At 36.4% G+C, this 25,461-nt stretch overlaps 1 protein-coding gene across 2 annotated transcripts in view; it reads left to right on the top strand.

Moving 5' to 3' along the window:
* CD2AP (CD2 associated protein) overlaps positions 1–25,461 on the top strand; it is a 152,146-nt gene that overhangs the window by 38,814 nt on the left and 87,871 nt on the right. Inside the window, exons 3-4 of one of the 2 annotated variants that reach the window (XM_077998608.1) lie at positions 7,925–8,035; positions 15,025–15,178. In XM_077998608.1, the coding sequence (XP_077854734.1) occupies positions 8,021–8,035; positions 15,025–15,178 (169 nt within the window). In that variant the 5' untranslated portion in view covers positions 7,925–8,020. 2 annotated transcript variants of the gene reach the window in all.

Here is a 25,461-nt window from a genome sequence, read left to right as displayed (position 1 = left end):
AGCCTTTTGGGAGGCCGAGGCAGGTGGATCACCTGAGGTCAGGAGTTGGTAACCAGCCTGGCCAACATGGTGAAACCCAGTCTCTACTCAAAATACAAAAATTAGCCGGGCATGATGGCACGCACCTGTAATCCCAGCTACTGGGGAGGCTGAGGCAGGAGAATCACTTGAACCCAGGAGGCGGAGGTTGCAGTGAGCCAAGATCATACCACTGCACTCCAGCCTGGGTAACAGAGTGAGACTCTGTCTTAAAAAAAAAAAAAAAAAAAGTAAAACTTAATTGGTCCTTAAGGTAGACGGTTAGAGTACTGACTGCATTGTAGGTCTGGCAAAGGTATTAGATAATTTATGGTAAAAAGATAATTAGGCAGACTACTTTGGCTGAATGAAAGTTTTCGTATGGGGGAGTAATGGGATTTAAGACTAAAACCTTGGGTAGGGGATACAGTATATTTTGAAGATTGCTTAAAGATACTTAAAATTATTTAATAAATCTGAATGAGAAGGAAAGGTTTTCCAGAAAAGAGAGTTGGGGCTATGAAGTATAATAGAGATCAGAGCGCTACATTGAGAGTGGAAATGAAGGGATAGATAATGGGCTAATAACACTTTATGTCTGTGTGAATACTTTGCGTGTTCACATACGTTACTTCACTTTATTCTCATGTCTTTGAAAATTAGGTGTAGGGAATGGTCATTTTTACCCAAAGTCTCGCTGGTAATATGGGCTAAAGACTTGATAGTAGTTAACTCTATGACAGGCCAATGTCAGGGCTCTTTTTAGATGAAAAAATGCATCTATGATATGTGCTGGTTATTAGAGAAATGTGATCATTCTGTAACATCCTGTGCTTTCGAGACTCTAAGGGCAAGTGATATAAATCCTAGTCATTGAAATTTTCCAGTAGCATCAGCATAGTTGAAAGATCTTAGCATTATAAAAATTAAAAGTGTTTTTGATCACTTTTAGAATTGACTCTGGGAAAGGAAAAAATAATCGAACTGTTTTCTCAAATTGCAATTTGATGGAAGTAAATTTTGTTTTTTAAACTAAACAAATTTCAGAAGAAAGACATTTGACATAAGGGAATTTCAAAGACTAAAGATGGAATGCAAAATATGTGGAAAAAAAGTAAAAATACAGGTAATTAGAAAATGAAGCTGGGCTTGAAATGCATAGTTGTTTCTAGAAAACTTTGTAAAATGGATTTAATCATTGTGTTCTACCTCCATCCCTGGAAATTTTGCTGAAAACCAGTATTTTATTATACAGTTTAAGGAAATTAGGAAGTTCATTTTGTAAGACAGGATAGCTTACATTGGGGTACTAACATCAAAATCTTAGTGGTGGCATAGCACAGGGAAATACTACATCCTTTCATGCAGAGTTTGTTTGGTCCAGCTAGCCAGGTCTCTGTGCTACTTTTCATGTGGCAGCACAACCGTCTGGGCTGTTTTAGTCTTGTGGCAAGTCCTTATCAATCTGTACTTTTGTAATTTTTGAGGACAGAGCAACAGAGCATAGAAAATCACGTTCCAGTTTTAAATGCTTCCCTCTGGAAGTGATACACATTACTTTTGCATTTCATTGGCCATAGCAATGATGTCGTCATGTGTACCATCAAAGGGGCAGAAAAATACGATCTTGCTATATATGCAAAAGGACAGTAAAACTAGAAACACTGGTGAGTATTAGTAATGCCTATCACACCAAGCGTATGTGTTGACTGGTACTCATGAAGTTGTTTTCATGATGTGCAATGGATGCTTTGTTTACTTGATTTTATAGCTTCTGGATTGAGAGAAGATCCTGAGTTGGTTAGAATTGGGCCATAATACTGGAACAGAAAGTTAGAGGTGACACCAAATAAAATAGATTTTCCCATTTATATACTTCCCATTTTTTTTCAGTGAGAGTGACAAATGATGTTTTAGTTTGCTTATGAAAAGTTAGAAAACAGAAAGGACACTAGAGGCTGAGATTTTTAGTTTCAGAGTAATTGAGATGTAAATAGGAAAGTCATGGACAATTAACTGTTGTTCTTTATTAAAGTTAGATCATAGCCACCTGTAATCCCAGCACTTTGGGAAGCTGAGGTGGGCAGATCACGAGGTCAGGAGATTGAGACCATCCTGGCTAACACGGTGAAATCCCGTCTGTACTAAAAATACAAAAAATTAGCCGGGCGTGATGGTGGGCACCTGTAGTTCCAGCTACTCAGGAGGCTGAGGCAGGAGAATGCTGTGAACCCGGGAGGCGGAGCTTGCGTTGAGCCAAGATTGTGCCACTGCACTCCAGCCTGGGCGACAGAGCAAGACTCCGTCTCAAAAAAAAAAAAAAAAAAGTTAGATCATAGCATATGATTCTACATTTAGTGCAGCACTTCAGTGTATATCAGTTCTGTAGTTTTTTATTTCTGCCAATATGAATTAGTTGCTAATAATTGTCCCCTCCAAATCTCATGTTGAAATGTGATTCCTAATATGGGAGGTGGGGCCTGGTGGGAGGTGAATAACCCATGGAGGTGGATCTGTCATGAATGATTTAGCACCATGCCCTTGGTAATAAATGAATTCTCACCCAGTTCACTTGGGATCTGGTTATTTAAAAGAGTTTGGAACCTTCCTCCTCTTTCTCTTGTTCCTGCTCTCACTATGTGATACACCTGCTCCCCTTTCTTCTTCTGCCGTGATTGGAAGCTTCCTCAGGCCATCACCAGGAAGAGATGCTGGAGCCATGCTTGTATAGCTTGCAGAACTGTGAGCCAATTAAACCTCTTTTTTTTTTTTGAGACAGTTTCTCACTCTGCCACCCAATCTGGAGTGCAGTGGTACAATCATGGCTCACTGCAGCATCGGTATTCTAGGCTCAAGTGATCCTCTCACCTCAGCCTGACAAGTAGCTGCGACTACAGGTGTGTGCCACCATGCCTGGCTAATGTTTTTTCTATTATTTGTGGAGATTGGGTTTGCCATGTTGCCCAGGCTGGTCTTGAACTCCTGGGCTCAGGTGATATGCCTGCCTTGATCTCCCAAAGTGCTGGGTTTGCAGGCGTGAGCTACCGCGCCTAGCCCTAAACCTCTTTTTAAAATAAATTACACAGCCTCAGATACTTCTTTATAGCAACACAGGAACAGACTAATAACAGTTGCCAAGTCTTCATGATATTTCTTTATCATCTTTTAGATCTTTTGGTGGATATAGACAATTTGGTGTATAGTTTAGATATTTAGACTTTGGAGCCTGGCAGACTTGTGTCTCCCTGGGTAAGTTATTTAGTATTTATGAGATTTTTTACCACCACTTCTATCTGCTGAATAAAGGGATATTAATAGTATTTATCTTACAGTGTTATGAGTGTCCAATGAGATGATGCATTAAGCGTTTAATCTAGTAGACAGTGACTGGTCCAGAGTTAATTGCTTACTAAATTTAATGTGTTGTGATCAGCATTTTACATAAATAAGATGGAGTGGAATGAAGTTGAATAGAAAATGTCAGTTTATCCTCCTAGGTAGAATGGTTAAATATTGTTTTGTAAAACTTTTGTGTGAGGTGTTGTTGGGGGAGGTTCTGAGTGTGTGTCCTTAAGTGTGTTTATATGTGTATATATACTGGGGTTGTTACAAAGGTTTTCCCCCCTTTATTCTGAGGAAAATGGGAGACCTCAAAGAGAACAGTGAAATGATCAGATTTGAATTTTAAAAATCAGAATATTGAGTTATGATTTACAGAGTAAAATACACCCATTTTAAAGTGTATTTCTGTGAGTTTTGACAAAGGTATATACCTGTGTAGCTAGCATAATATTAAGATATTGGAACATTCATTATCTGCAAAAACTTTTGTTCTGTTGCATTTGTGCCTTGCGAGCTAGTGGCAACCACTGATAGACTTTTTGTCATTCTAGATTAGTTTTGCTTTTACAAGAATTTAGTGTAATTAATAACGATTGTCTTTTTTGTGTCTGCTCTCCTTTGCTGTGTATGATCTTTTAGAGATTCAGCCATGTGGAATGTAGCACTAGTTTCTTTTTATTGCTAAGAAGCATTCCATTTTATGTATACCACAGTGTTTATCCTCTTTTTACCTGTTGATGGATATTTAGATTGTTTTCCGTTTCTGGATATCATGGGTAAAGCTGTCATAAACATTGATATATGCCTCTTCGTGTGAACATATATTTTCATTTCTTTTGAGTAATACTTGGGAGTGGGATTGCTGGGATATATAAGAAACTGCAAAACTGTATTCTAAAGTGATTGTCCCATTTCACATTTCCATCAGCAATGTATGAATGTTCTAGTTGGTGTACATCTTTTTAAAAATCAACCACATGTCCCTTTTTGCAATAGTTGTGACAGGCTTTTCAGTTTTATTTAGATAGTGCGTCTCTTCAATATTCCTGAAAAGAGTCTGAATTCCCCAGGTACTCTCTGTTGTGGTATTTTTTAGTAAGAGACGTGGTAGTACTGTGGCATATCCATCCCTACACTCTGCCTCTTGGTGTTCCAATTCAGTTGTTTTATTCTTACCTATTTGCCACTCATTTATTTATTCAGATATTTACTGAGGTTCCTTGTGCTAGGACTTTTCATAGGTGGCAGGAACACAATTGTGAATAACACAGGTAAGTTCACTCTTTTTTAATGAGTTTATGTTCTAATGGGGGGGGGGGCAGACAACTATGCAAAAGAATAAACAAATAAGATAAAGTTAATTTTTGATAGCCATAAGCATTTTGAACAGAAAATGATGGGGAGGGTGGAAAATGTCATTGATAACCTTAAGTTGGGTGATCTAGAATAACATCTCTGACAAGATTTGGCCAGTAAAACACAGGAGAATGCAGAGTAGATAAAGAATCAATTCCCTTTGAGAAGGATCCCTGAAATTAGAAAAGGTAGACTGCATGTGATGGTTTGGGTTTCCAGCTACCCTACTAGACCTACTTCAGGAAGAAGATAGCTTGGCGTTGTGACAGGAGTATGGCCTTTGGAATCAGGATGTCTAGGCCTCTGTTTGATGCCTTTTGATCACCGTGTGCTCTTGCCACTGTATCCACACAAGTACCTGTTGTGTATTCTTTCTGAAGATGCTTCACTCTAGAGCATGAGTTTCTTCCTGTGTCAAAGCAGGGAATCTCCCCTATTAGGATTGTTGGTAGCAATTAGATTTTGTATGTATATTCCTTGCATGTAGACATATAGTGACATTTATTATTTCATCCTGTTACTTTCTTGCTCAAGAAGTGCCTATTCATATCTGAAAGGAGAAATTGGAGAAGAAAATCACCTAAATTATTAAATTAGTCAGCAAATTTTTTGAATGCCTATAATATACTGTTAAGTATTAACAATAAAATAGGGAAAAATGCAGAACTTTTCCAATTGCCCTTTTAAAAGAAGTTAGTAGTTTTCAAGGAAGGAGAAAAATAAAGAGGAAAATAGTTAAAATGAGAAAATGTGGAACTAGCAGTTAGCTTGATTAGTCTATTTGCTTAAACTAGATAGTAAAAAAGATTTTAGTGTGTTAGGATTTGAGTATAGGTTCTAACTTCTTAGGGCAAAACAAATTTTGTTAGGTCTTTTCTGTGGAATTAAAGTCTTGTATTTAGGAAAATGATCTGTGGAAATGATCTTTTTTTGTTGAGTCATTTGGAATGGAAAAAAGTAGTTCATTTTAGATAAGGGACTAAATTGACTATGGAAAGTTGTTTCAGTTACTGAGACGGGGAATAAAGCAGATATCTCTGGGGCCTCATTATTAAAAGCTGAAGATTTGTGTTCAAATCCTGGTAGAAGTATTAGTGGTAAAAATATTTATAACAGTCAATATTGGTTGAGGACCTTGGATCTAAATATAAGCTTTGTTTTCCTAAAGAGGGAATCTGTGCTGAAAAAAGTAAAATGAGTTGTGTCAAAGTCCAGTGCCTCACTTGGTCTCTGTTAACAGTTGTGGGGAGGGGCTCCCCACTACGTTTCCACTGATACCTGCCTTGGCTGGAGAGGCAGATGTACTTCATTCGTGCTGTCCATATGGCCTCCGCTGACAGCCAGCAGGGGGAAGGAAGGTGTGGTTTGTTTTCACCTAGTGTAGAGGAAAGTCCCGGCTGTATACTTGGCCTTTTCTGGCAACCACACTACTGGTGGGTGGTGGTTGGGGACGAAAATGGGGTCTATGTTGGTGATTGGGGTGCCTTATTACAGCCTGATGAGGAAGTCTAGGTTCCCTACTTGGTCATTGCTACCATGGGTAGGACTGGTGCTACAGTTTTTTTTTTTTTTTTTTTTTTTTTTTTTTTTGTCCATGTGGTGTTTGACTGTGGCAGAGTGGTTATTGTCTTAAGAGCTCTCTGTCTTGCCAGTCTGCCTGTTTTCCGGGTCATTTGGCTAGGGCCAACACTGGTGGGCTTTTCTTGGAGTTTTTTTTTTTCTTCTCTGCTTGCATTGGCATTTCTAGATTGCAGACTTCTCCAGTACCTAGCCTGGGATATAGGCAAAAAGAATATTAGTGAATTCACTGCTGTGTTGTTCCTCAGATTCTGAGGAACTTGCTCAGTTCCTGTCCCTGGCTGGTCTGCCTTCTTTTCAAAATTTAATTAATTAATTATTTTTTACATATGTAAGGTCCAGAGCTTTAAACTATATTTAGCAGGAAGAATAGGGAAACACCTACTCCATCTTTCTGTAAGGGAAAATTCTAGATGGTGATGCTTGTAATGCACATCCGTAACAGTTGCTTATCTTACTCATAAGTAAGGTTTACTCAGTCTAAATACTCATAATTATAAAAGTTCTTTTCTATTAGAAATGGCATAGTAGGCCAGGCATGGTGGCTCACGCCTGTAATCCCAGCATTTTGGGAGGTCAAGGTGGGTGGATCACCTGAGGTCAGGAGTTTGAGACCAGCTTTGCCAACATGGTGAAACCCTGTCTGTACTAAATATACAAAAATTAGCTGGGTGTGGTGGTGGGCGCCTATAATTCCAGCTACTCAGGAGGCTGAGACAGGAGAATTACTTGAACCCGGGAGGCGGAGTTTGCAGTGAGCCGAGATTGCACCACTGCACTCCAGCCTGGGTTGCAGAGTGAGACTCCATCTCAGAAAAGAAATGGCATAGTAATAGCTGTTTATAATCTGTTGTTGTTAAGCCAGTGTTTGGAAGTTTAAATATTACCATTAAAAAAGAAGAACAGATTTGCATTCAGCAAAAAGGTAATAAACATAGTTGATACCCTTTAAGTTATGACTTGCTTCTGAAGGTTAAGATAACACATGAGATTTAAGATAACCCTCACGCCTGTAATCCCAGCACTTTGGGAGGCCGAGGCGGGCAGATCACCTGAGTTCGGGAGTTCGAGAGCAGCCTGACCAACATAGAGAAACTCTGTCTCTACTAAAAATACAAAATTAGCTGGGCGTGGTGATGCGTGCCTGTAATCCTAGCTACTTGGGAGGCTGATGTAGGAGAATTGCTTGAACCTGGGAGGCTGAGGTTGCAGTGAGCCGAGATCACGCCACTGCACTCCAGCCTAGGCGACAGGCGAAAGTCTGCCTCAAAAAAAAAAAAAGATAACCTAACAGAGCAGGTGACTAATTGTAGACATTTAATAATTATTGGTGGACTCTGTTCACTGCTGAGTTTCATATAAAAGGGTGTAGAGTCTGATCACCTGAGGAGGTTGGGGAGGAACAGGTGAGGAGGAATACTTAGAAGGTGCATTTGGTAGTGAATTTTACAAGCGCCAGAGCACAGAGAGTCATGGAAAAAGTGGAGCAATATCAGCGGAATAATATCAAAAGAGAAGGTTAAAGTATTTTTATTAGCTGTACTTAAAAGAATGTTAGCAGGACAGTATTTGTGGATAAGGGGATTCAGTCTGTGAATAGTGAAGCAGTTTGTTTTTGTGTGCTTTGTAGTGATCCTGGAGGTGGTACCACTTACTATACAACCTGTTACTGTTATAATGTTTTTATTTTGCTGCTTTAAAAAATAAGTGGATATGTTAACAGAAGATGTCTCAGGTGCTGGTAAGTGAACTGCTATTACTTATATTTTTAAATTTAAAATGAAATTTTGATCCCTTTTGAAGACTTTCTTGATCTTGATATAAAATGTTAGACTTTTTGATATAATCAGGAAGAAGAAAACAAAAATTACCCAGTAAGTTTTTCAGGAAGCTGACAAATGAATAAAAATCACTCAGATGTTTTTCTTGGTTCAACCTAAATTTCTAGCAAGTTTTTTCTCTTCATTTAGAAAAAAGATTTTTAAAAAGTTAGTTTGAAAAATTATCTTGTATTTAAAAATGCTTATTTTCAGTTTATTTGCAGATTTCCATAAATTAAATAACTAATTAGACATTAGATCTTTAGATATAATTAAAATCCTTTTTAGGCTACTTGAAAAATTAGCAATATGAAGAATAAGAAGATAATCTGATGGATGTATATAGCTACTTTGGAAAGTCTCATTCATTTTAAAAAAAAGACCACATTGTTTTTTTAGAAGAATGCTGATTTAATTTTTGACTGTTGATATTCCAGTTTTCATAAGAAGAAATATTTAAGTAAAGGAAATGACAATTTGGTGTTTTATGGTGTTTAGTTTTAAAAACCTTTTACTTTATGAAACTGTTAGATCTTTTGGATGGATCTCAGTGATGTTTTCCAGTATTTATAGAAATGTATTGGCGACTTTAATAGAACAGTTCAAGAGTTAGTTTTGTAATAGTTCATTTAGAGAACATTTTGGTGTTTGATTTACTTTCATTAATTGGAGACAGATTAAGGGAGAAAACCTTGCAGATATTGGAATATTAAATGGAAGACAAGTTTACTTGCTAATTGGGAATTGTAATGAAAATGGTAGATGTTAATTAGCTTGACTGTAGTAATCATTTCACTATCTACACATATGTGAAAAGATGTATACCGTAAGTATATGCAATTTTTACTTAGAAAAAAGAACAGATCTCGATTTCCACTTGTGTTGAATATGTTGCTTAAGCAAGAAATAAATTTTCATTGAAAATAAGTAAAAAATAAAAATAAAATACAGTTGGAAGAATGCCAAAGTTGTGTATAGTTATTGATGATACATCATTGTATGTTTTCTGTTACATACTGTTAAAGCATTAACTCTTTTACACGTATTAAGAGTAATTCATTCTGTGACTTATTTTAGATAATACTATTCTGAATTCCACATAGACTATATTCAGTGAGTTGGAGAAATGCTTTAGATAGGTAATACTAGAAAATATATATAAGGATTTAGATTTGATGAAGTGTACTCACACAGCATATGTGTCTTTTTTCAAATGCCCTGTAACAATGTGACATAACACTGTTATTGTAGGCACACCAAATCTTTTATTTTATTTTAAATCACAGAAATAATACATGTCGAAATAAAAGTCAAAGCAGTATAGAAGTATCCATTGTGAAAAGTACCTTTCTTTCTTTATAAGCCTCCCTCAGCTTTCTTCCATGTTTAGAACTTTGGTAGATAGCTTTAAAGACTGTTTCCTATAAAACAAATATTTTAAACGGAACTATTTGTACCATTTCCCCGTTTTATATACTGTTCTTCACACTGTAAATACAAATTCAAGAAATTCAATACATCATTATATATAAACCATGTTAATGTTTGCCTTGCACTTAATCTGGAAAGTTAAATTCTTATTTTTCCCCTTTAGGAGTTAATACATTTTGTTTCTGTTAAGGTATTTCAGATTGGTCACTACTGTAGAAATAATAAACTAGGTATCAGGAAAGTTGAGTGCCAGAACTGGGCTTCTGGGATATCTCCTGCTCTTGCTCCTTGGACCCAGCATGACTTGCCTGCTGTGTCACTCTCATCTGTGGCCTCAAGGAGTCTAGCATTCTTGAGAGAGAATTTCCCATGTAACTCTGATGTTTTTTCAGTTAGAAGAAGTTGTAAACACATTAGCCTTCATTTTCTTGCAGTTCTTAAACACCTTCATCTAGGCCTGAAGGTGGAAATGACATTTTTTAGATTAACAAAACTATTATGAAAAATGTGACCATTATAAAATATTGGGTTATTTTCATTTCATTTCAATCATTGTGGTATATCTGAAAGAATGAATAAAGAGAAAAGTTCTTAAGTGTTTTTTTCCACTGTACTTCACTTGGCTCTCAATTACATTCCTAGATAGAAAAAAGGAAAGGAGTAGGATGCCATTGACAGTGAATTTATGTAACTTCTCCCACCCCATTTCTACTTTTGCCTTCTCTAAATGCAGGAGGAATCATTTAAATAGGAAATTCCTTTGTCCAAAATGTAGAGAGCTATTGTGTAACAAAAAGCATAGTTGCAGAGAGAAGTTTAGAAACTTTCAAAGTAGTCCTGCTATATCTGTCATTTTTGTTTTCCTTGCTGATTTTGATCTATTGACAGACAATATGTATTGATTTCATATTAAGGACAGTTTCTCTTGTTGGTCATTTTTCTTTGAACTTAAGTGCTTTAGTGAATACCCAGTTTCATTTAATCACAATAAAAAGGAAAATCAAATGACTCGAAGTAGTTTTTCCTGGATATTCCTTATATATTATTACTTATATATTCAAAATAACCAGAAATACTTCAGGAGTATGGTAGGCCATTTTGTTAGGTTAAAATCTAAATCAATCATTTCTAGACTATTTTTTAAAATGTAAGCCTAAAATTAGCCAAAGCTAAAATAGTTGGCAGTATATACCAGATGAACATTTAATCATTATTTTCCTTATTCTTTAGTAATACCACTTTTCCATATTGTCTGATTATGCTCCTGTAAAGTAGGAGATACTAATTTTACATACTTCTGGAAATCCTGAATGTTAAATTAAAAATAAGTATATTCCTTAGATTTTAATTAGCTTAAGCAGAATTATTACTGTGTTTAGGAATTTGGTGATTAGGTAACCTGCCTGTTTCATTTGAGAAATGAAACGAAGTTCTTGACTTCTCACCTGGTTTTTATTATTCTTTGCGACCTTTGAGTCTACGGAATACAAGTAAATTGCTTTCTGTTTTCAAATCATGATAGTGGCCACAGCCATGATAACTAGATTACTATATGGATATATTACAGTATGAAGGAGTGGTTTGTGAATTTTGTTGATTATCTTTTTAGTTGTTGTTTTTGTTAATGCAATCAAAGTTATGTATCTTTGACTATCTTAATAGATGAAGAGTAGATATACCCTTTGAGCTTCCCCCACCATTTGCATATGTATTTCAGTTTTTATCCTCTTGTTGTACTTCCTACTCCTTATCTATGAAGCAAAACCAATCAGTATAGCACATTCTTATCTATATGGAGATTATCCATATTATATTTTTTCTTGACAGGTTTTGTATTGACATTACCTATTGTGCAGGTGACTTCCCTCATTTGAAGTATGAGATTCAGAGTTTTTCAGAGTTTGCTTTGACTCTACATGATTGCTTTCCAAGTGAGGATTCTTTTTTACTACATCTCCTGAAGTTATTTTCCAAGTCAGGAAAGGAAGTGACGTTGGTAGGAGATAAACACTGCAATGTTAATATGTATGCTATTTCCTGGCTCTTTAGGTAAAAGTGAATGAAGGGCAGAGGAGGGAATAAACACTGGAAGCCTTACTAATACCTTAGGTACTAGGTAAATTTTGCTACATTAGGTAAAATTTGCTATTGCAATTGATAGCCAAAGAGTAGTCTGGTAGAGGCACTATGTTTCCAGAAACTAGGGAAAAGAGTAGGTTGGTGAGAGTATAGGTGTGTGTTTCTAGTAGTAGGAGATTGTAGCTCGGAGGAGTTCCAGAGAAGAAGGTGGTGGACCTCACAGCAAACTTTACCTTATTTATAATTTTGCCTAGAGCCTTGAGGTCTAAGGAAAATTGTACCTGTGGTACCATCTCAGTTGGCACTATGTATTTGGAAAGCTGTAAACCTGAGGTTTTTTCTATTCATTGTAGACTATAAGATTTTTTAAGTTGCTTCCCCCTTTTATTTGTATCTTTTGTCCTCAGAAGATTTATTATATCTAATATTCTTAGATATGATTATGTGCCAGAGAAAATTGAAGGTTCCTAAAATGTTTCCAGATCTTCAGCAATGAATTCATACATCATGTTCACATTGCTTTACAGCAAGTGAACGCAACGGAGCCAGGATTTGTATACAGTTTGTCTGTCTCCTGAACCTGTCCTCTATGGCAGGCGATACTATTTCAAGTAGTACAAATATAAATTTAGTGTCTATTGAACCAGGAATTTCATTAAGGAATAGTATTCGTTCAGTGTCTTATTTAGGTTGATACTTGTGGATATATATCACCAGAACTTATTTACAAGGTAATAGCTTTTTTACCTTTTTAACATAACTGAATGTTATTTTAAAATTTGTGGGTTTTGGCTGGGCAAAACTAGTACCAGCGCACTCTGGGAGGCCAAGAAGAGAGGATTGCTTGAGCCCAGGAGTTGAAGACCAGCCTGGACAACATACCAAGATGCTATCTCTACCAAACAAACAAAAACAAAACAAAACAAAACAAAACAAAAAAAGTGTTTTTTGATATCGTACTAAGATAATCAGCTTTTAAGACTAAAAAATTTCTTTAAGAATTCTAATTTTCAGTTGCTATGCCAGAGATTCCGAAACTTTCTTGGTTTACACAACACCATTATTGTCTCAGTCCTTATTTCATGATGCTTCTACACCAAAAGAAGACCTAAGAGTTGTTGTTACTGTTGGATTCAAGTAACTTAATAAATGTTTATATTTTAACAATTTAGCCATTTAAAAAATAATACGCAGAAACTGAAAGAAAAAACACTTTATTCTTAATCAGAATTATTACTAATGAAATGTGTACACCTTTTGGGCACTGCACTGTTGCGGAAAACTGAGAACTGGAGAGACGATAGGAAGGAAACAGGAGGATTGTTTATTTAAGGTATGTACCAGCTCAGCTTTTTGGATATGAATCCACTAAGCCGGTGCGTACCTTAAATAAACAATCCTCCTGTTCTCCATACTGGTCTCTCTGGTCCTCACTTTCCCGCAACAGCACAACTCTCAAATTTTGAAAATTGATAAGTTACCAGTATTCTTCTTTCCTGTTCCACATTGATTTTTAAAAATATATAGCTATTAATAATTATAGTACATAATAGTTATTTAGCATTGTATTAAAAAAATAACAAATTATCAGTTCTCAAGTATTTGAAGTATGTTTTATAAGAATCCTTTTCGGCCGGGCATGGTGGCTCATGCTTGTAATCCCAGCACTTTGGGAGGTCTAGGTGGGCGGATCCCCTGAGGTCAGGAGTTTGTGACCAGCCTAGCCAACATGGTGAAACTCCATCTCTACTAAAAATACAAAAATTAGCTGGGTGTGGTGGCGCGTGCCTGTAGTCCCAGCTACTTGGAAGGCTGAGGTGGGAGAATTGCTTGAACCTGGGAGGTGGAGGTTGCAGTGACCAGAGATTGTGCCAGTGCCCTCCAGCCTGGGCAACAGAGTGAGACTGTGAGACTCTGTCTCAAAAAAAAAAAAAAAAAAAAAAAGAATCCCTTTTCACAAGATACTTTTAAAACAGTCTGTAATACTTTTGTAATCATAAGAATTTATAATTCTTGAAAATAGAAGTATTCTATTGTAAAGGTTAAGAAAAATATACTTGGTTGGCTACCGAGGCTCACTACCATAATCCCAGTACTTTGGGAGGCAAGGTGGGAGGATTGCTTGACCCCAGGAGGTTGAGGCTGCAGTGAGCCATGCACTCCAACCTAGGTAACAGAGGGAGACCTTGTCTGAAAAACAAACAAAAAAGTATATGTATACACACACACACATATATAATACTTGCTATATCAAGTTAAAATTGTTACTTTTAATATGAATTGTGTGAGGTAGGTATCCAGCTTCATTCCCTATTAAATATGGAATGTTTTTCATGCACAGTGTATCTTAAGGTTCCATCTTTCCTCATTTTTTCTGTTTTAAATCAAATTTGTCTGTTTATGGATTTCCTATTTTGTTTCATTTATCAGTATATCTGTCTTTATACCAATAGCACATTGTTTAATTGTATCGTTATAGTTTTCCTTTGTATTTTCGTTAACAAAAACTCCTCCTGCTTTCTTTTCCTTGAAGTATTTTCACTGTTCTTAGCCTTTTGTTCTGTATAATTTTAGAAACAATCTAACATTTTTATATACTTGAATTGCATTGATATATTACATCAATTTTAAGGGAGAACTGATATCTTTATGATACTGAGTTTTCAGTTACTGAACATGGCATAACTTTGTTTTTGTCGTCTTGTCTTTCAGTAATATTTTATACTTTTCCATAATGGTTCACATGTCTTATTTTATAGCCGTGACTTAGATCAGGGACTATCAAACTACCAGCCCACAGGACAAGTCTGAATACCACCTGTTTTTGTAAGACCCATGATCTAAGAATGCTAAGAATTTTATAAATGGTTGGAAAAAATCAAAAGGATAATATATTATGACATATAAAATTATTTGAAATTAAAATTTTAGTTCCTGTAAGTAAAGTTTTATTGGAACATAGTTATATTCATTCATTTAAATATATGACTGCATTTATACCACACATAGCAGTGTTGATGGTTGCAACAGAAAGTGTATGGTCTGCAAATTGTAAAATATTTACTATCTGGCACTTTATAGAAAGTTTGTTTACCCCTGACTGAATTATTGTTTGTCTTTGTATCTCAGTGTTTCTTTGTAGTTGGGGTGGGTGGTAGGGCTGGGATTTGAGCCTGTCTTTCCTTTATCTTCATCTCCAGTTCTGATGAAACTTAAACTCATGAGTCACTGTTACCAAAATGTGTTTTATTCTTCAGATATGTTTGAGTAGAGCAAAGGTTGAAAACTATTGATATTGTGATTTACATAGTAATTACTGTAGCTACTTTTTGGTATTTTACATTTGAGGATTTTATATAAAAAAATAGCTTAAGTTGCCTCTTTATTTCCCCTTTTGTAGGAAATTAAAAGAGAGACAGAATTCAAGGATGACAGTTTGCCCATCAAACGGGAAAGGCATGGGAATGTAGCAAGTCTTGTACAACGAATAAGCACCTATGGACTTCCAGCTGGAGGAATTCAGCCACATCCACAAACCAAAAACATTAAGAAGAGTATGTAAATAATTCCTTTCCTGCATAATTACTTCAAAATAGAAGGATATTTTTTAACTGTTTCTAAATTAAGAAAAATTAGTTCAGTCTTTTGTAGATGACTGCAGTAACTTCCTGCAAATTCTTTTGTTACTAGTTATTGCCCTGTGTAGTCAATATTAATTTTTAGTCATGTACAATCAATAACAAATCAGTATCATTATGAATTAAAGCATGAGGCTCTGTTTTCTTACTTACCTTTCAGACTCTACTGAATGATTAACATTTTACCTTAACTATATTTTAATACCATTTATTTAGTGGGATTCTGAAATATCTGCTGATTCTTAGCATAGATACAGAATTTTGATGTGCCTCTTCTTCAGTTGTTAAACATCTGAACATAAACATTTCCAAGGTGGTTGGCCTTGCAGATTACCTTGTAAGGATTTGGTACTGTGTAAATATGTTAGGGGAACAACTTGGCAAAGAAGGAGAGCGTTACATTTGAAATCAGATAAGTGTTTGAGTCTGTCTTATGACCTCAGAAAGATCATTTAAACTCTTGAGTTTTATTTGCTGTTGGTGAGAAGGTGGTTAAGAAAAAAAAAAAAAGGTAATATTGCTGTTCTCAAAGAGTTTACGTTCTTGGAAAAGAATCTGTTATTTAAGGCCGGATGCAGTGGCTCACGCCTGTAATCCCAGCACTTTGGGAGGCCTAGGTCCGTGGATCACCTTAGGAGTTCGAGACCAGCCTGACCAACATAGTAAAACCCAGTCTCTACTGAAAATACAAATTAGCTGGGCGTGGAGGCGCTTGCCTGTAATCCCAGCTACTTGGGAGGCTGAGGCAGGAGAATCGTTGGAACTCGGGAGGTGAGCCGAGATCCGCCATTGCACTCCAGTCTCTGCTCCAGAAAACAAAAGAAACTGTTATTTAAAAAGTGTAGAATATTAAACATGTACAAAGAATTACAGTGTTATGGGAGCACATAGCAAATGTTTTAACACAGTAAAACCAGAAGAGCCTTCAGAAATTGATTTTTTTTTTTTTTTGAGATAGCTAGGGTGTCATTCTGTTGTCCAGGCTGTAGTGGTGCAGTCACAGCTCACTGCACCCTTGACTTCCCAGGCTTATGCAGTTTTCCCACCTCAGTCTACTGAGTAGCTGTGACTACAGGTGCGTGCCACCATGTCTGCTAATTTTTGTATTTTTCTTTGTAGAGATGGGGTTTTGTCATGTTGCCTAAGCTGTTCTTAAACTCCCGGGCTCAAGTGATTTGCCCCCATTGGCTTCCCAAAGTTCTGGGATTACAGATGTGAGCCACCATTGCATACTTATTACTATGGTCAATTTGGTTTAACCCATCTATACCTATTGTTCCATTATTGGAATGCTAAGAATGTAGGAGTTATTACTATCCTGCTATTCGAGGTCATTGCTAAGGTCTGATTGCAAAAATTAAAAAAATTACAACCTCTGACATAAATGGGTTAATAGTTAATGAGTATTTAATCACATTTACTTTAATGTCTTTGAAATTATGGTGTATAAATCCCCGTGTACAAAATATTCTACAATAAAGAAATTTTGTTTACATACATTTCCCAAATTGTGATTATAAGGCTATTATTAATTTTTATAGAGTTCTCTTCTGTCTCAATCTATTATTTTCATACACTGTCATCTGTCAAGTTTGGGGAAACCTCTACTTTTGGATTACATCATCCTTTGATTATTTTCATAAAATGAGAAGAGGTTGTCATAAAAATGAAACAGATTTTATGACACTTAGACCAATTCTGGGGTTCTGTTTGTTCTTTGTTTCTCAAGGAAATACAATGTCCAGGGGATATTTACATATTACATATACTGCTTTCTAGCATTATTGCCTCAAGGTGGATGGTTTCAGCAGTTCTGATGATGTTGAATTCTGAAACTGCTTGGGGATTGGGGGACAAATAACAGTTTTATATCATACAACTGAACCTGTATATAGAATTTCTGTGCTCAGGGAGAATTTTTAGAGTAAAACCCACAGGAGGTTTTTTCATGACCTCTGTCCATAGTAAAATCCATTTACAACTTTCTTTCACTCTAGGGAGCTATAAAGTGATATGGTTTTTCTTAAGTAGAGGTTAGACAAAGAAGTTGAAGGTTCTGAATATTTTTTCACTTTATCTTCTAATAGGAAAGGATACAGTAAATTTTGCCTTTCATAAGAACACTGGATGTAAATACTTTTCTCTTGTAAGAAGGAAAAATCATTATGTAGTTGGTGCCAGGAAGCTTAGGCCTTTTTTTCCTAAGGATCTTCCATAACTTGTTTTTAAAGTACATGTGCTGCAAGGACTAAATTGGTCATTTGGTCTCGGCTAACATTTAAAGCAAGATGCAGGTTGTTTTTGCTTTTGTCTTCCTGTCATTTATGTATTATTTTATGTTTATTAAACTTGATATTATTTTTTTGTTACTGTTTGGATCATATCTCTAATTTCCAAAATAGATCACTTATTTAAAAGTGACTCATTGTATTGTTACGTAGTAGCAGATACAACTAACCAGTACTATTAATTTAAAAAACCCAAAACCATTGTATTAATGTAAGGTTGATAGTATAAAGACTGCAATATATATGTTCAGTTTAAATCCCTGTGTGCCAAGACAAAGTGAATCTGTGTATGTGTTGAATTTTGTCTAAGCAACTACAAAGGAGAGGTTCAAATAAGTGTAATGATGTTGAGTATCCAAAAACTGGATTGGACTAGTGAGCTGTTCTTCTCTAGTCTCCAGTATATTGGCTTTTTTGGGGTAGTAATGAAGCTGTGAAAACTTTTGCTATGATCCATTACTAAGCATGGTAGCTCATTTAGTAAAACAAGGAAGTATTAATTTTTTTTAGAGCAAACATAGAATAGTGCTTTACAGGAAAAAGTTGATTACTATACGTTGCTAAAGTCAGAGAAGAGAACAAATGGACATTTCTCAGAGCAAAAACAGGTTGCAAGTCACATTACTTCTGACACCCTTGTAAAATTAGCCACAAAGATAATGGTAAAATATTGTGTTTAGAGAGTAAATAATTGACGTGTTTCAGCATCAGAATATTAACAGTCAGTGTGGAATGTTGGTAGATGTTTCACTTTACATTTGGAAGAAATCGATACCAGATGAAATATCTTGGCACAAGTGAGGGAATACATAGTGTTTGCTAATTGTATTTCCTTAGTAGTGGAAACTCATGCTACAGCAGAAGTGATTTTTCATTTAGTTACTTATTTTGAATGTAAAAGATACATTGAGATTGATACTAATTAGATCACTAGTGTTTATACTGCAAGGGATGATGTTGCACATGAAAAGTTTGTTGAAAGAATGTCAGTCTACACATTACTTCACTCCCATAAAACATTTGGGTAGCAAATCGTATGCTTTCTTATTTTGAGTCAGTGCTGAAGAAAATAGTAACATTCTGAATACTGTCAAATTATGTCCACTGACTATAAGTCTTTGCAGCATACCTTTTGAAAAAATGAGCATGTTGGTTCATGGTCACTCTTTGACACTGAAATATTCTGACTGATAAGGGGAAAAAGACTCACTCAAATAAGCAGATCATCTCGGGGTTAGAATACCCTACCCTCTTGAACAGGTAGGCTGTTCTAACTTTCTATTTTATTTAGAAAATTTAAAAATATCTAGAAAAGTTGAAGGAATAATTGTGCAGTGAACATAGTATACCCTTCACCTGCGTATGCTGTTAACATTTTGTCACATTGGCTTTATCTTTATATACATATACTTTTTTAATGGAATCAGTTGAAAGTATGCTACAGACATAGTACTTTACCTCTGATCACATTGTCTGTTTCTCCATGAAAGTGATAATGAAGATTTTCTAGAATTTTGAGTATCTTAAGTAGAACATCTCAGCAAAGTAGACAGTATCTTGAACAGTTTGAGCCTTTCACTTAATGGCCTAAGCATTACGATTTTTTTTTTTTTTTGGATACAGAGTCTCAGGTTGGAGATCATTGGCACAGTCTCAGCTCACTGCAACCTCAGCCTCCCCAGTAGCTGGAATTAGAGGAACACGCCTCCATACCCGGCTAATTTTTTCTATTTTTAGTAGAGATGGGGTTTCACCATCTTGGCCAGGCTGGTCTCAAACTCCTGGCCTCAAGGGATCTGCCTGCCTCAGCCTCCCAAAATGCTGGGATTACAGGCCCAAGCCACTGCTCTGGGCGATAAAATTTTTTAAAAAGAGTCAACTGTATGAATGGCTGATTGATACATATGAATGATGTATTTATACATCATTCATGTATTCATGTAATGAGTATTTCATTACATGAAAATGATGTATTCATTCATCATTCATGTGAAATGGCTGAATCAGTGTTTCTCTTAACATTTGATTATATGCTTATTGAAGAAATACATTGATTTTTATTTATTTATTTTTTGAGACAGAGTTTTGGTCTTCTCTCCCAGGATGGAGTGCAGTGCCATGATCTCGGCTTACTGTACCCTCTGCTCTCCAGGTTCAAGTGATTATCCTGCCTCAGCCTCCCAAGTAGCTGGGATTATAGGCGTGTGCCAGCACGCCCAGCTACTTTTTGTAGTTTTAGTAGAGACAGGGTTTCACCACGTTGGTCAGGCTGGTCTCGAACTCCTGACCTCAGTTGATCCACCTGCCTCGGCCTCCCATAGTGCTGGGACTGCAGGTGTAAGCCACTGCGCCTGGTGGAGAGAGAAATTGATTTTAAAAATTCACTAGTTAAATACATTTTAGTGCTTTAATAGAACCTGAAGATATTTTTCCCAGAGCCAGCTGGAACCAAAAATTGTGTCAGAAATCCTTTTACTGTTATTTCTGAAGTTTTAGCATTCAACCTCCCACTTCTTATTGAGGTATGCTTTTATTTTAGCATTTGATGGAAACATTAAAAACAGTCTTCAGTGATAAATGGTTTCATAATTTAAGAGCTTTGTTTGATCTAAATAGTTACATCTATTTTTCAGACATGAAATACCTAACTATTCTTGATGACCCACGTTTAGAAATTAAAGATTTTCTGTTTTATTGGAAAAAGAAAAGGGCAGTAACTTTACTGAGTCTGAAATTTCACACAGTTTGGTTTTGTTTTTTAAAAATACTAAACTTAAAGTTTTCTGAAATTTTTGAACTCGCGTGTGTCAAATGCCTTTATATCTGTGGGTAGAATGATCATGAGAAACAATTAAATCTGCCACATAAAGCTGGGTATGGATGATGATTCAGAATTCACAGTCTAGCAGGGGTGAACATCAGTTTACTATAAAATAGAGATAGTCATAATTTTCTCATAGGATGTAAGAGGCATTAACATGTTAAGTAATTATAAGTGCTTGATAAATGTTTACAGTTATTCTGGTGTTTTATACTATATATTCACAACTGTACGACAGACATGTGCAGTGATAATTTAGATGAAAAGGTAATTTTGTACTGGGGTTGTCAAGCAAAGTGTATTGAAGCTCTTCTTTAGGTAGGACATACAAGCACATGGAGATTGGGAGAATAGCATTCAAGCAAGAAATGCAGCCTTTGGCAGACCCACAGAAATAAGCAAGTGTGTGGTATTTTGGGGGAGTAAAAATCCAGTGTGACTAGACTATATGAGCTATGTCAAAGTACTATGTAATCTGTGATAGAGACAGCATACTATAGTGGAAAGATTTAAGGCTTCGAAGCGGGCATAATATTCCAGAAGTGGATATAATTTTAGTTTTGCCTCATTTTAGCTATGTGGTCTTTGCTGGATTATTTAACTTTTTATTTCCTGTTTTTCTCATTGGTAAATGAGATAGTGAGTGTTAATGCTTTGTTGTGTGGGAGATGTGAAGAATTTAGAATAGTGCTGGTACATGAAAGAAATGCAGTATGTCCCTGCCTTTGCTGTACCTCCTTTATTCTCTCCCTTGTTAGTAACTTTACTTATATAATGATTTTTAAAAAACAGTTTTTGTTCAATTTTTTGGTAGAACTGAAAAGTATTAAAGGTTACTTGTGATAAGACAATGTTAATAACTGGGTGTGGTGGCTCACACCTGTAATCCCAGCACTTTGGGAGGCTGAGGTGGGTGGATCACTTGAGCCCAGGAGTTTAGGACCAGCCTGGGTAACATGGCAAACCCCATCTCTACACACACACACACAAAATACAAAAATTAGCCCAGCATGGTGGCGAGTGCCTGTGGTCCCAGCTACTTGAGAGGCTGAGGTGGAAGAATCGCTTGAGCCTGGGAGGCAGAGGTTGCAGCGAGCAGAGTTCATACTACTGCCTGGGTGACAGAGTGAGGCCCTGTGTCCAAAAAAAAAAAAAAAATACTAGTTAACAGTTTTTTTAAAAAATGGGCTTAATTTCATTGACACCTCTTCTTTTTTGTACTTAACATGGGTTCTGATACGTTATAGAAATTAACATTTATTGACTTTGTGCAGTTCAAAATGTGGAAAATCTCAAAGTCCCCCTTAATTGTGCTGGCAGTTAAATTAATGGATGGATTCAATATAGGCAGTCACCTCAATTTATGAGTGAACCCTACTTAAATATGAAATAATGTGGAATTATTTTTTTTCTTTTTAAAATAAATGACTCATAGTTTGTGGTAATAATTACTATTTAGATGCTTTTATCTAATGTGACTCCTTCCTTTGATTAAATGAATCTTTTTTTTTTTTGCAAATTGATTCTATCAATACAAACTACTTGGGAAAAATTATGCTTAGTGTGAGAGGAAGAAATAAAGTTCTCGGGTAAAATATAGCTAGGCTGCTCAAACTTCACTGACCTGCCTGCGTGGGGGCTAATGAGTAGTCCATTTCACCTTAAGTCCAATTTTAAGAGATATTAACATTCATGAAAAAGAAACCACATTTTAAAAAAGGTCTGAAATTATCAGGACGATAGAAAGGATTTTATTCTTGTAAGAGCACCTTGAGCAAAATAGACATTTCTTTTCAATAGTATGGATTGTTTGCCTCTTGTCTATGAAGTGCTAACTGCCAATAACACATTAATGAACACATTTTCTCAAGGTCACTGGAACAACTTGCAAAGGTATTTAGGGGTTCTGTATTTCAAGAGATGAGAAGTTTTCCTGTAGCATGCATAAAACTATTTAAATTACTTAAAATTTTACCTTGAGCTCTGGTGAAAGGTGAAATGTGAAAAATTTTACTCTGAACTAGGTTAGTTAAAAAATTATGGTCATTGTTTACTTTCTTTTTTCCCTTTTTTTTTTTGAGGCGTAGTCTTGCTCTGTTGCCCAGGCTGGAGTGCAGTGGCGCCATCTCAGCTCACTGCAAGCTCCGCCTCCCAGGTTCATGCCATTCTCCTGCCTCAGCCTCCCGAGTAGCTGGGACTACAGGCACCCACCACCATGCCCGGCTAATTTTTTGTATTTTCGGTAGAGACGGGATTTCACTGTGTTAGCCAGGATGGTCTTGATCTCCTGACCTTGTGATCTGCCTGCCTCGGCCTCCCAAGGTGCTGGGATTATAGGCGTGAGCCTCCACGCACAGTCTGTTTACTTTCTTTGGCTTCTTTTATTATAAAAACTACAATAAAAAATCAGATACAAATTAATTGCTTTAGGAAGGGGAAAAAAGACTTACACAGATGTAACTTTCTTATTTGGAGACTCAATTATTTTATCTACTTGATGGTTATGTCTGTTTTGTACCTCTCCATGCTATTGGTTGCATGTAATGTGCTTGTTTTGTTGTTTTGGGGGTGAAGTTAGATTACTTTTTGTCTTGATAAACAATGTCATAGATCCACAGAATGTTGGAGCTGAAGTAACTGTAGTGGTTTTCTAGTTCCGTGATGTAATTTTATGGCCCAGGAAATTGATTCCTAGAGAATTTCTGTGAAATAACTAGATAATGACAACTGTGCCAGAACAGAAGTCATCTGACTTCCAGTACAGCTGATATTTCTATTGTAGCATGACATCTTTCTTTACAAAGAGTTTATATGAAGATCATGATTTGATGCAGTGAAATTCTGCCTGTCCAGATTACTTCTTAGGATTCTCCTTTGTTGTCCTCTCTCCTTAGAATTGTTGTATCACCAAATCCTACTTCGTTAGTAAAACTGTTTTCCTTGCTCTAGAATACCTGCCACATCTGTCCCACCTTCTTGTATCTTACTCATATTTCATTGTATAACTCTGTTATCATTTCTTCTTTGAAGCTTTCCATATTTGCTCTAGTTCAAACCTGTCTTTTCTCATTTTTGAAATATTTGTGTTTTGTATTAAATATTTTACTCTCATTATGTATTCAAGTTTTATCACTAATTTTTTTTTTAGTGTGCGTGTTTTCTTCTCAAGTTGTGTTCTTTAAGTGTGCATTTAAATTATTAAGAAAAATCTTGTTAGGATTGTTGGTGATAGGCTATTGATGGAATGTAGACACTCTTGTGATAATATTGGTTGACAATGATGCCATATAGTTAGACCTAGATATTTGTTTATTAATTCATTCAAAAATACGTAGCAGATACTCCTGTGGATTGAATTACGATTCTTTCCAAAATTCATGTTGAAATTTAATTTCCATTGTGATATTAATAGGTGGATCTTTTTGAGAAATGATTAAGTCATGAGGACCGTGCTGTCATGAATGGGTTAGTGCCTTATGAAAGGGCAGGAGGGAACTAGCTTAGGTCCTTTTTTGCCCTTCTGACATGTGATGACATATGTAGAGTGCTCTCACCAGATATAAAGTCTGCTGGCACTTTGATCTTGGATTTCTCAGACTCAGAGAGAAGTAAATTTGTATTATCTTCATTACCTAGTCTCAGGTATTTTGTTATAGTAGCACAAATAGACCATATCAGATATCTAGAATAAGCCAGGCACTATGCTAGGTGCTGGGTAGGTTGCAGAAGCAAATAGGGGGTAAGTACAGGGTGCTAGAGTAGCACAAAGGAAAATTATTTAATTTAGAAAGCTGTTTGTGGCTGGGCGCAGTGGCTCACACCTGTAATCCTAGCACTTTGGGTGGCCGAGGTGGGTGGATCACCTGAGGTCAGGAGTTTGAGACCAGCCTGATCAACATGGTGAAACCCTGCCTCTACTAAAAATACAAAAATTAGCCAGGCGTGGTGGCGCTCTCCTGTAATCCCAACTACTCAGGAGGCTGAGGCAGGAGAATCGCTTGAACCTGGGAGGCAGAGGTTGCAGTGAGTCGAGATTGTGCCACTGTACTCCAGCCTGGGCAACAGAGCGAGACTCTGTCTCCAAAAAAAAAAAAAGAAAAAGAAAGCTATTTGGGAGTGTCTTCTAAGCTGAGAAATGAAGATGAGTTGAAGGTGGGCTTCATGGGTGAAAGTAAAGTTCCTTGACAAAAGAAACAGTACATTGAAGTGTGAGATGGAATAGGGTATTCCATTTTCAAGAAATTAAAGATCAGGGTGACTGAATTATTGGGTACAAGATTGAGAATCACCGAGGGATCTTCTTAATGTGCACGCTCTGATTCAAAATTCAGTCTGCTAGGGCTACCATAGCAAAATACCACAGACTTAGTAGCTTAAACATCAGATTTATCTTCTCACAGTTTTGGACGATTAGAAGTCCAAGATCAAGGTGCTGTCAGGGTTGGTTTCTGGTGATGCCCCTCTTCTGGCTTGTAGAGGACCACTGTCTCCTTGTTGTCTTGCTTGGTCTTTCCTTTGTATTGGAGGGTTGGGGAGGGCAATGGTTGGCTGATGTCTCTTCCTCTTTTGTAAGGATAATAGTCCTATCTCATTAGGGTGTTAACCCTTAGGACCTCATTTAACCCTATTTACTACCTCCACAAAGGCACTATTGCCAAATTCATTGGGTGTTAGGGTTTCAATATATGAATTTTGAGGGAACTTTTTACTCAGTCCCTGTTAAGTAGATGTGGGGTGGAGCTTGAGATAGTACATATCTCACAAGCTCCCAGGTTATATTGTTGCTGCTGGTCTAAGAAACACACTTGGAATATCAAGAAGTAGTCAGCTATTCCTGGTCATCCACCCATAGCGGCTTAATGATTCATTTTTGAAGATGGGAGTGAGTCTGAGTTCTGTTTGTAGAGCTTGAGAAAGGTTGAGAACACAAGTCCGAATGGTTATAAATTATCATTTCTGAATAAATGAAGCTTGTTTGAAAAGGGAAAGTAAAATTATCTTCACATAAGTGAGTTTCATTTTTAGCTGTCTGAAAATTATTAAAGAAGATAAAATAAATTTGAGATTTGTACATATTACTGCTTCTTTCT

The sequence above is a fragment of the Macaca mulatta genome, chromosome 4 (genome assembly GCF_049350105.2).
Source record: "Macaca mulatta isolate MMU2019108-1 chromosome 4, T2T-MMU8v2.0, whole genome shotgun sequence".
NCBI lineage: Eukaryota > Metazoa > Chordata > Mammalia > Primates > Cercopithecidae > Macaca > Macaca mulatta.
This window is presented reverse-complemented; position numbering and strand designations above follow the sequence as displayed.